General features: G+C 41.6%; 1 protein-coding gene across 2 annotated transcripts; it reads left to right on the top strand.

Moving 5' to 3' along the window:
- Positions 1–5,649: 5,649 nt before the first annotated feature.
- LOC110530557 (uncharacterized) lies at positions 5,650–11,989 on the top strand. 2 transcript variants are annotated; one of them, XM_021613741.3, is made up of 4 exons: positions 5,650–6,298; positions 9,050–9,171; positions 9,331–9,445; positions 9,662–11,989. In XM_021613741.3, the coding sequence occupies exons 1-4, from the start codon at positions 6,094–6,096 to the stop codon at positions 10,753–10,755; spliced, it is 1,536 nt and encodes a 511-aa protein (XP_021469416.3). In that variant the 5' UTR covers positions 5,650–6,093; the 3' UTR covers positions 10,756–11,989. The 2 variants fall into 2 exon arrangements, with proteins under 2 accessions (XP_021469416.3, XP_036842101.2); XM_036986206.2 differs by lacking the exon at positions 5,650–6,298 and adding an exon at positions 8,617–8,843.

Below are 11,989 nucleotides of genomic sequence, written 5' to 3'. Positions count from 1 at the left end.
CTCCAAAATGACACAATACATTATTTACTATGAATTTATATTGGGCACAACATAATCCGAAACACAACCAAAACAAACTGCAAATGCATCCAACAAGTTTGTAGAGTCACAAGCTTGATGTAGTCATTGTGTGGTAGGAATATGGGACCAAATACTAAACATTTGACTAAATGTAATACACTACAGTTGAAGTCAGAAGTTTACATACACCTTAGCCAAATACATTTAACCTCAGTTTTTCACAATTCCTGACATTTAATCCTAGTAAAAATTCCCTGTCTTAGGTCAGTTAGGATCACCACTTTATTTTAAGAATGTGAAATGTCAGAATAATAGTAGAGTGATTTATTTCAGCTTTTATTTATTTCGTCACATTCCTAGTGGGTCAGAAGTTCACACACTCAATTAGTATTTGGTAGCCTTGCCTTTAAACTGTTTAACTTGGGTCAAACATTTCAGGTAATCTTCCACAAGCTTCCCACAATAAGTTGGGTGAATTTTGGCCCATTCCTCCTGACAGAGCTGGTGTAACTTAGTCAGGTTTGTAGGCCTCCTTGCTCGCACACGCTTTTTCAGTTCTGCCCACACATTTTCTATAGGATTGAGGTCAGGGCTTTGTGATGGCCAATCCAATACCTTGACTTTGTTGTCCTTAAGCCATTTTGCCACAACTTTGGAAGTATGCTTGGGGTCATTGTCCATCTGGAAGACCAATTTGAGAACAAGCTTTAACTTCCTGACTGATGTCTTGAGATGTTGCTTCAATATATCCAGATAATTTCCCTCATGAAGCCATCTATTTTGTGAAGTGCACCAGTCCCTCCTGCAGCAAAGCACCCCAACAACATGATTCTGCCACCCCTGTGCTTCACGGTTGGGATTGTGTTCTTTGGCTTGCAAGCCTCCCCCTTTTTCCTCCAAACAAAGCAATGGTCATTATGGCCAAACTGTTCTATTTTTGTTTCATCAGACCAGAGGACATTTCTCCAAAGCCTTTCAGGTTATGTCGATATAGGACTCGTTTTACTGTGGATATAGTAAATGATGACAAGCATACCCAAAACATGATGCAGCCACCACCATGCTTGAAAATATGAAGAGTGGTACTCAGTGATGTGTTGTTGGATTTGCCCCAAACGCTTTGTATTCAGGACATAAAGTTAATTTCTTTGCCACATTTTTTGCAGTTTTATTATAGTGCCTTATTGCAAACAGGATGTGTGTTTTTAGATATTTTTATTTTGTACAAGCATCCTTCATTTCCAGCAGCAGCATACCACCCTGCATCGGACACTAGGTGCTGCTGGAAGTGGTGTTGGAGGGCCAGTAGGAGGCACCCTTTCCTCTGGTCTGAAAAAATATCCCAATGGACCAGGGCAGTGATTGGGGACATTGCCCTGTGTAGGGTGCCATCTTTCGGATGGGATGTTAAATGGGTGTCCTGACTCTGTGGTCACTAAAGAGCCCATGGCACTTATCGTAAGAATAGGGTTGTTAACCCCGGTGTCCAGGCTAAAATCCCAATCTTGCCCTCATACGGTCACCTAATCAAACCGAGTTTACAATTGACTCCTTCATCCGATCCCCTGTTACTATTCCCCAGGTTGTTGCTGTAAATGAGAATGTGTTCTCAGTCCACCAAAAGAAGACCACCAAATACTCTTGAAATCTCCATCCCTAACTACAACATTTTCAGACAAGATAGAAAGGCCAAACTCTGCAGAGATAGCCTGCAGAGTTCTGTCCTATTATCCAGGTCTGTACCCAAACAATTTTAACTTCTACTTTTAAAACTCCACCTCTCTAAAAACAAGTCTCTCACTGTTGCCGCCTGCTATAGACCACCCTCTGCCCCCAGCTGTGCTCTGGACACCATATGTGAACTGATTGGCCCCCATCTATCTTCAGAGCTCGTGCTGCTAGGTGACCTAAACTGGAACGTGCTTAACACCCCAGCCATCCTACAATCTAAGCTTGATGCCCTCAATCTGACACAAATTATCAATGAACCTACCAGGTACCACCCCAAAGCCTTAAACACGGGCACCCTCATAGATATCATCCTAACCAACTTGCCCTCTAAATACACCTCTACTGTTTTCAACCAAGATCTCAGCAATCACTGCCTCATTGCCTGCATCTGTAATGGGTCAGTGGTCAAATGACCACTCATCACTGTCAAACACTTCAGCGAGCAGGCCTTTCTAATAGACCTGGCCTGGGTATCCTGGAAGGATATTGACCTCATCCCGTCAGTAGAGGATGCCTGTTTTTTTTTTATGCCTTCCTCACCATCTAAAATAAGCACGCCCCATTCAAGACATTTAGAACCAGTTCTCTCCAGACCTGACTGCCCTTAACCAACACAAAAACATCCTATGGCGTTCTGCATTAGCATTGAACAGCCCCCGTGATATGCAACTTTTCAGGGAAGTTAGAAACCAATACACACAGGCAGGTAGAAAAGCCAAGGCTAGCTTTTTCAAGCAGAAATTTGCTTCCTGCAACACAAACTCAAAACTAAATGCATGCTCTTCAACCGATCGCTGCCTGCACCTGCCCACCCGTCCAGCATCACTACTCTGGACAGTTCTGACTTAGAATATGTTGACAACTACAAATACCTAAGTGTCTTGTTAGACTGTAAACTCTCCTTCCAGACTCACATCAAACATCTCCAATCCAAAGTTAAATCTAGAATTGGCTTCCTATTTCGCAACAAAGCATCCTTCACTCATGCTGCCAAACATACCCTTGTAAAACTGACCATCCTACCGATCCTCAAATTCGGCGATGTCATTTACAAAATAGCCTCCAATACCCTACTAAATAAATTGGATGCAGTCTATCACAGTTCCTCCGTTTTGTCACCAATGCCCCATTTACTACCCACCACTGCGACCTGTACACTCTCGTTGGCTGGCCCTCGCTTCATACTCCTCGCCAAACCCACTGGCTCCAGGCCATCTACAAGACCCTGCTAGGTAAAGTCCCCCCTTATCTCAGCTCGCTGGTCACCATAGCAGCACCGACCTGTAGCACGCGTTCCAGCAGATACTGTATATCTCCCTGGTCACCCCCAAAATCAATTATTCTTTTGGCCGCCCCTCCTTCCAGTTCTCTGCTGCCAATGACTGGAACGAACTACGAAAATCTCTGAAACTGGAAACACTTATTTCCCTCACTAGCTTTAAGCACCAGCTGTCAGAGCAGCTCACAGATTACTGCACCTGTACATAGCCCATCTATAATTTAGGCCAAACAACTACCTCTTCCCCTACTGTATTTATTTTGCTCCTTTGCACCCCATTATTTATTTTTCTACTTTGCACATTCTTCCACTGCAAATGTACCATTCTAGTGTATTACTTGCTGTATTGTATTTACTTCGCCACCATGGCCTTTCTTGCCTTTACCTCCCAAATCTCACCTCATTTACTCACATTGTATATAGACTTATTTTTCTACTGTATTATTGACTGTATGTTTGTTTTACTCCATGTGTAACTGTGTTGTTGTATGTGTCGAACTGCTTTGCTTTATCTTTGCCAGGTCGCAATTGTAAATGAGAACTTGTTCTCAACTTGCCTACCTGGTTAAGTAAAGGTGAAATAAAAAAATAAAGTCAACTTACCTAGTAAAATAAAGGTTAAATAGAAAATGTACTCTGTCATTTAGGTTAGTATTGTGGAGTAACTACAATCAGTGGGGCAAAAATACTTTAGAGTACCACTTAAGTTGTTTTTTGGGGAATATTTACTATTTATATTTTTGACAACTTTTTACTTTTACTTCACTACATTCCTCAAGAAAATAATGTACTTTTTATTACATCCATTTTCTTTGACACCCGAAAGTACTTGTTACATTTTGAATGCTTAGCAGGACAGGAAAATGGTCCAATTCACACACTTATCAAGAGAACATCCCTGGTTATCCCTACTGCGTCTGATCTGACTCACTAAACACAAACACTTAATTTATAAGTTGTCTGAATGTTGGAGTGTGCCCCTGGCTAAAAAAACAAGAACATTGTGCCATCTGGTTTGCTTATACTTTTACTTTCGAAACTTAAGTATATTTATTACCAAATACTTTTAGTATTTTACTGGTTGACTTTCACTTTTACTTGAGTCATTTTCTATTAAGGTATGTTTACTTTGACTCACAGTTGACAATTAGGTACTTTTTCCACCACTGACTACAATGTTATTCTGTCCTCTGTTTCTCCGATCACAGCCATTAAACGAGTGGGGCAAAAAAGTATTTAGTCAGCCACCAATTGTGCAAGTTCTCCCACTTAAAAATACTTATTTTCCACCATAATTTACAAATAAATTCATTAAAAATCCTACAATGTGATTTTCTGGATTTTTTTCTCGCATTTTGTCTGTCATAGTTGAAGTGTACCTATAATGAAAATTACAGGCCTCCCGTCTTTTTACATGGGAGAACTTGCACAATTGGTGGCTGACTAAATACTTTTTTGCCCCACTGTAACTGTTTTTAAGTCACCATTGGCCTCATGGTGAAATCCCTGTGCTGTTTCCTTCCTCTTGCAACTGAGTTAGGAAGGCCACCTGTGTCTTTGTAGTGATTGGGTGTATTGATACACCATCCAAAGTGTAAGTATTAACTTCACCATGCTCAAAGGGATATTCAATGTTTTTATTTATTTATTTCATCTTTATTTAATCAGGTAGGCTAGTTGAGAACAAGTTCTCATTTACAACTGCGACCTGGCCAGGATAAAGCAAAGCAGTTAGACGCATACAACAACAGAGTTACACATGGAATAAACAAACATACAGTCATTAATACAATAGAAAAAGTCTATATACAGTGTTAGCAAATGAGGTAGGATGAGGGAGGTAAGACAATAAATAGGCCATAGTGGTGAAACAATTACAATAAAACAATTAAACACTGGAGTGATAGATGTGCAGAAGATGAATGTGCAAGTAGAGATACTGGGATGCAAAGGAGCAAAATAAATAACAGTATGGGGATGAGGTAGTTGGATGGGCTATGTACAGGTGCAGTCTGCTTTTAGAATGATTTTATTTTACCCATCTACCAATAGGGGCCTTTCTTTGTGAGGCATTGGAAAACTTCCCTGGTCTTGTGATTGAATTTGTGTTTGAAATTCACTGCTCGACTGAGGCACCTTACAGATAATTGTAAGTGTGGGGTACAGAGATGAGGTAGTCATTCAAAAATCATGTTAAAACACTATTATTGCACACAATGAGTCCATGCAACTTATGTGACTCAAGCAAATTTTTACTTCTGAACTTATTTAGGCTTGCCATAAGACAATTCAGCTTTTCATTTTGAATTAATTAGTAAAAATGTCTAAAAACATCATTCGATGAGTGTATGCCAGTGATACAAAATCAAAATGTAATCAATTTTAAATGCAGGCTGTCACATAACATCATGTGGAAAATGTCAAGGGCTGTGAGTACTTTCTGAAGGCCTATTATGCATTAATAACCAAGTGTGCCACCTGCATTTTTTTTTTGTCTTCTAGATATGGCTACCTTTCACTGTATATGCAAATTAGAATATACCCTGTTATTTGCTGGCCAGTGCTAATTCATAACATTTTTGAAAGGCTGTTGCACTCTGATATTTACGGTAATAAATAAACTTAACGAGATGAACTGAAGAGCGATGGCAGGGGCTTCAAGACTTCACAGCAGAAACACTACAAGGACTATTGTCGCTAGGAAATATCCCGCCCTAACAGGAGTCGTTCGAGCCTGTGTAGGGACCTGATAATAACTTTTTTTTCTTCTTTTTTTTTAAACAGAAAAGCAGGTTGATGTTTTTTTAATTCAAATTTTACTTACATATTTCAAGTTTTGGGATCCTTATTATTCACCCGCACAGTAGGTGGCGGAATCCACATCACATTGTTGCGAACGCCATTATACCACAGAAGAAGAAGAACAATTGCGCGTATCTCCCGCTTCACTACATTGTTGTCATTTATCAACATATACGGCTTGTTTTTTGCACGTTATCTTGGAAATTGAATAATATTTACTTCACACAAGGAATACGCATCTGTAATTTGGGCTGGACAAGATGGCGAGCTGCAATTTTCAGGCGCAGTTGGTATCGGTTATGGAGGTATTGGCTAAAGCAGCAGTAGCAGAAATAAACAAACGTGTAGATGATAGCTGTGCTGTTATACGTTTGGAAATGACCCAAAGCCAGCGAGATATTGATGTACTGAAAAGGAAGTGGCAAATGATGGAGAGCGAGCTGGAGAAGACGCGTAGACGAAAAGGTACTGTTAGTTGATGTGTTACTTTTTATTGTAAATGTATAGCCTGGAACGTCTGAATTATACTGGATTCAACGTCCGGCATAAATGAGCATTTGGATCAGGAAAGTTGACTCACGATCTCTACCAATCAGAATGTAAAAAATAGTTTAATTTACTTTACCGGTTGGGCCGTTGGCATGTAGGAATATGTGTGAGCCACAGGAAAGTATAATAAAATCAACTTTTCAAAGTGCTTGTAGTTTATTCATATTTCTGTCACCTGAAGCATGCACACAATTTGAAAATTCATGCACACCACCATGCATACTTGCCAAGCTCCGGCATGGTTTGTGCATGCTTCAGGTTATAGAAATCTGAATGCACTATTTATTTAATTTAGGCAAGTCAGTTAATACTAAGAACAAATTCTTATTTTACAATGATGACCAAACCCTCCCCTAAACCAGGATGGATGATGCTGGGCCAATTGTGCTTTGCCCTATGTGACTCCCGATCACAACCATTTGTGATACAGCCCGGGATTGAACCAGGGTCTGTAGTGATGGTGCGCCACTCGAGAGCACTTTGAAAGGTTGATTTAATTATACTTTCCTGTGGATATTGTCTCACAATCAAATTGTATTTGTCACATGCACCGAATACAACAGGTGTAACGTAAACTCTTACATCGTCTGGGTCCGTACAATTACCCTTACTTTAGCGCCCCAAAAACGTAATACTTCCAGATCAACTGTAATGTCAATGCCATTGTAAAGCACAATTTCTCCCCTTTCCAACAGAATCAATTACATGACCTAAACGCTGCCCTTTTCTGCATAATTCAAGAAGGCAATGAGCTCCTCGGGTCTTTTTAAAACGGCGGGTGGGAAAGCGAAACTAATGCGTGATAGTGAGGAGAGATGTTGTCTTGGAAAATTGCTTTTTTTCACTCGATCTGTCAAACTTATCACCTTATCGCCTCTAAAATGTAAATAAAACACTATAAAGATTTTCTTATATAATGTGTCATTACATACCTATTTGAAGGTTTGTGTCGAATTTGAATCAAGTTTTTAGGGTGGTGCTAAAGTGATCTTAGACATTAACAATTGTACACCTCCACAAGTCTGGTTCATCCATGGGAGCAATTTCCAAACGCCTGAAGGTACCAAGTTCATCTGTACAAACAATAGTATGCAAGTATAAACACCATGGGACCATGCAGTTGTCATACTTCTCAGGAAGGAGAGTCATTGTGTCTCCTAGAGATGAACGTACTTTGGTGCGAAAAGTGCAATTCAATCCCAGAACAACAGCAAAGGACCTTGTGAAGATGCTGGAGGAAAAGGGTACAAAAGTATCTATATCCACAGTGAAAACGAGTCCTATATCGACATAACCTGAAAGGCCGCTCAGCATGGAGAAGCCACTGCTCCATAACCGCCATAAAAAAAAAGCCAGACTATGGATTTGCAACCGCACATGGGGACAAAGTTAATACTTTCTGGAGAAATGTCCTCTGGTCTGATGAAACAAAAATAGAACTGTTTGGCCATAATGACCATTGTTGTGTTTGGAGGGAAAAGGGGGAGGCTTGTGTGGGTGCTTTGCTGCAGGAGGGACTGGTGCACTTCACAAAATAGATGGCATCATGAGGATGGAACATGTTGCTTCAATAAGTCCACATCATCTCAAGACATCACTCAGGAAGTTAAAGCTTGGTCGCAAATGGGTCTTCCAAATGGACAATGACCCCAAGCATACTTCCAAAGTTGTGGCAAAATGGCTGAAGGACAACAAAGTCAAGGTATTGGAGTGGCCATCACAAATACCTGATCTCAATACCATAGAAAATGTGTGGGCAGAACTGAAAAGGCGTGTGCGAGCAAGGAGGCCGACAAACCTGACTCAGTTACACCAGCTCTGTCAAGAGGAATAGGCCATAATTCACCCATCTTATTTTGGAAGGTTGTGGAAGGCTACCCAAAACATTTGACCCATGTTAAACAATTTAAAGGAAATGCTACCAAATACTAATTAAGTGTATGTAAACTTCTGACCCACTGAGAATGTGATGAAATAAAAGCTGGAGTTAATCATTCTCTCTACTATTATTCTAACATTTCACATTAAAATAAAGTGGTGATCCTAACTGACCTAAGACAGGGAATTTTTACTAGGATTAAATGTCAGGAATTGCGATAAACTGAGTTTAAATGTATTTGGCTAAGATGTATGTAAACTTCTGACTTCAACTGTATGTCCATGCAGGTAGGGGGAAAAGTGACTTGGCGATCAGGATAAATAATACAGAGTAGTAGCGGCGTATGTGAAGTGTGTGTTTTGTGAGCTTATGTAGTGTGTGTTGGAGTGTGAGTGTGGATAGAGCTGGTGCAAGAGAGTCAGTGCAAGTAGTCAGGGAAGCCATTTGATTAACTATTCAGCAGTCTTATGGCTTGCTGGGTAGAAGCTGTTCAGGAGCCTTTTGTTCCCAGACTTGGCACTCCGGGAACCGCTTGCCGTACCGCTTTTCCTACCAGCACAAGGATCAACGACAACTGGTTAAGTAAGTTAAAATATGATTTTATTCAACATTCTGGCTTGTGAGGTCGTGAGAGAACTTTCCTGATCCTGACGCTCATTTATGCCCGATGTAGAATTCAAGGAAATTTTCCGTCGCGTCTCCAGACTAGTAAATTGATAGTATATGCAAAACCCAAATGTGTGAATAGCCTAATATTTTATATTTGACTGAAAACAATTATTTTCCAGGTTTTTACCCCGTGGCTTCAGAGAGATCTTCATATCCAGTCAAGATTGTTTTGAAAAAACAGAGGAGTAACTCACAGTGCAGAGACGAAGAGCTGGCTGTTGAAGAGGACTCTCAACCCCAGGTATGATACATCACCTTTAACAATTACAGAGACCTGACATCTTGATAAATTCTGATATTGGATTATCAGGAGATTTTATCGCTTTTGTGTGATTCATGAGTATGAAAAGGGTTAGATATGCTGTGTGTCCAGAGTAATAACCTCAGTCCCCTGTTACAGCCTACAGATGTGGAGCAGAGAGTGGAGACTGAACCCATACTGATCAAAGATGAGGAGACAGCAGAGGACGTGTGGAAGACTGACCCTCAGGAAGGGCTCAGGATCACTGGAGAGGGTGGGTGTGACCATAAGGGGTACTGCTCTGTCTGTCTATGGAAGAATGTGTGAGTGTGGTGGTATGCACGTTCCAAATTGCTACATTGGTGTTAGGTGTTTTGTGTTCTGGCAAATGGAGTGCACATACACACATAGTCAGTTCTAAAGCAGTCTATTTTGCAACTGTTAAGGGTCTTTTGTAATGTTTATTTTATGTTGATCCCAAAATCTTTAGAGTCTGGTTCCAAGCCTGGGAAACCACCATCCTTTGAGCAAAGGCACTGTGATGAGGACTTCATCACACAACCCAGCATATCTCCCAGAGACTCAGTGGAACATTACCCCAATTCTGATCGTCCAGAGGAACCCCGGCTCGCATCTACAGAGGTGTTCAGTACAGAGCAGCACCGGCCGGACGAGGTCTCACTAGACCTAGTGATGGTGAAAGAGGAGGAGCTGGATCAGACCACAGCCCTGGCAGGACCTGACCAGTTTGTCATGGATGAGACTGATGGGCAGCTGTGGACCTCTGTGGGTCCAGGCAGAGACACTGACCCTGATGGTCACCCAGATTTCTCCTTTCATTCCACAGAAGAGTACTCTCAGAATATCTCAATGGTCCCATCTCATAGTGGGCTGCCAGCTGTTCCTACTATGACAGATGATGTAGGGCCATCGCTTCACTCTTCTATATGGAAACCACATGCTAAAATGTTCAGTGCATCAGCACACATGAAAAGACATGTCAGGACATTGGCTGATGAGACTAGACAACAGATGCCAGAGGGACAGGGCAGTGAGATGCTGAACTCAAGTAATGAAGGAAATAGTTTAGCTCTACAGCCAAGACTGCATCAATACAGGGCTTCAGAAGCAACAGTGAGATTGAGTGAGTGCATGACAGGGTCAAACATGGCCACCACCTCCACCTTCTCTGGATACAGCCTGAGTCACAGTAGTTTTAACATGGTGAAGAGAATGAGGAGTCAGTGGAGATCAGGTGGCACCACCGAGAGACGCTTCAGCTGCACCTTCTGTGGTAAGAGCTTCCAGCGTCTCTGTCAGCTCAAAGAACACCTCCGGAGTCACACCGGAGAGAAACCGTACACCTGTGAACAGTGTGGCAGGAGTTTTACCAAGCAGTGCAACCTGATCAGACATGCTATGGTCCACAGTGGGGAGAAACCGTATGAGTGCACACAGTGTGGGAAATGCTTCACCCGGCGCTCCAAAATGACGTCACATCAGAGAACTCACATAGCAGAGAATGCAGTGTCTCAATACATGGTACCCGCATACCCTGGGGATCCACACACAAGTTTAATGTAGTCTCAGAACAGATGGAACAAATAGAAACTTAATTGCATTATTTTTCGCTAATACTTTCTATGTGAAATTGTGGCACAGAAGGTATTTTGAGATGTTTTGACAAGTTTTTCCTCCGAATTGATATGTGAATGTTTTCATGTTCCACTGATGGCCCATCACTTTCATTATAACAACTTATTTACAACTGGTAACAATGTGTGTTTGTACCACAAAATCATAAAAACAACGTCATATAATAAATAATCATATTGATTTCATGAGAGTCAATCTGCACTTTTAGATGAATGATAATACATGGGACAATTTTATATAGCGCTTCTCAGTGACCCAAAGTCGATTTAGAATTGTAGAAACTAAAAAAAAACTGACCACTACAAGACAACACCAGCAGGGAGAAACTTAAAAAAATGAAAAGAAGGGGGAGGGCCTTAAAGTTGGGAAAATAGTGTGATGTGTCCTCAGTCCTCGTCTCTTTTTGAAAAAGGTGCTCTTCACTGATGAGTCACGGTTTTGTCTCACCAGTGGTGATGGTCAGATTTGCATTTATGGTTGAAGGAATGAGCGTTACACCGAGGCCTGTACTCTGGAGAGGGATCGATTTGGAGGTGGAGGGTCTGTCATGGTCTGGGGCGGTGTGTCACAGCATCATCGGACTGAGCTTGTTGTCATTGCAGGCAATCTCAACGCTGTGCGTTACAGGGAAGACATCCTCCTCCCTCATGTGGTACCCTTCCTGCAGGCTCATCCTGACATGACCCTCCAGCATGACAATGCCACCAACCATACTGCTCGTTCTGTGCGTGATTTCCTGCAAGACAGGAATGTCAGTATTCTGCCATGGCCAGTGAAGAGCCCTGATCTCAATCCCATTGAGTATGTCTGGGACCTGTTGGATCGGAGGGTGAGGGCTAGGGCCATTCCCCCCAGAAATGTCCGGGAACTTGCAGGTGTCTTGGTGGAAGAGTGGGGAAACAACTCACAGAAAGAACTTGCAAATCTGGTGCAGTCCATGAGGAGGAGATTCACTGCAGTACTTAATGCAGCTAAGTGGCCACACCAGATACTGACTGTTACTTTTGACCCCTCCCCCCTTTGTTCAGGGACACATTATTCAATTTCTGTTTGTCACATGTCTGTGGAACTTGTTCAGTTTATGTCTCAGTTGTTGAATCTTATGTCCATACAAATATTTACCCATGTTAAGTTTGCTGAAAATAAAAGCAGTTGACAGTGA

The sequence above is a fragment of the Oncorhynchus mykiss genome, chromosome 8 (assembly GCF_057628025.1).
Source record: "Oncorhynchus mykiss isolate SJ-2025 chromosome 8, ASM5762802v1, whole genome shotgun sequence".
NCBI lineage: Eukaryota > Metazoa > Chordata > Actinopteri > Salmoniformes > Salmonidae > Oncorhynchus > Oncorhynchus mykiss.
This window is presented reverse-complemented; position numbering and strand designations above follow the sequence as displayed.

Coding starts and splice junctions, on each gene's coding strand:
- LOC110530557 (XM_021613741.3), top strand. CDS start 6,094: ATGGCGAGCTGCAATTTTCAGGCGCAGTTGGTATCGGTTATGGAGGTA. Junction 6,299..9,049: donor GAAGACGCGTAGACGAAAAG/GTACTGTTAGTT, acceptor ATTATTTTCCAG/GTTTTTACCCCGTGGCTTCA. Junction 9,172..9,330: donor AAGAGGACTCTCAACCCCAG/GTATGATACATC, acceptor CCCCTGTTACAG/CCTACAGATGTGGAGCAGAG.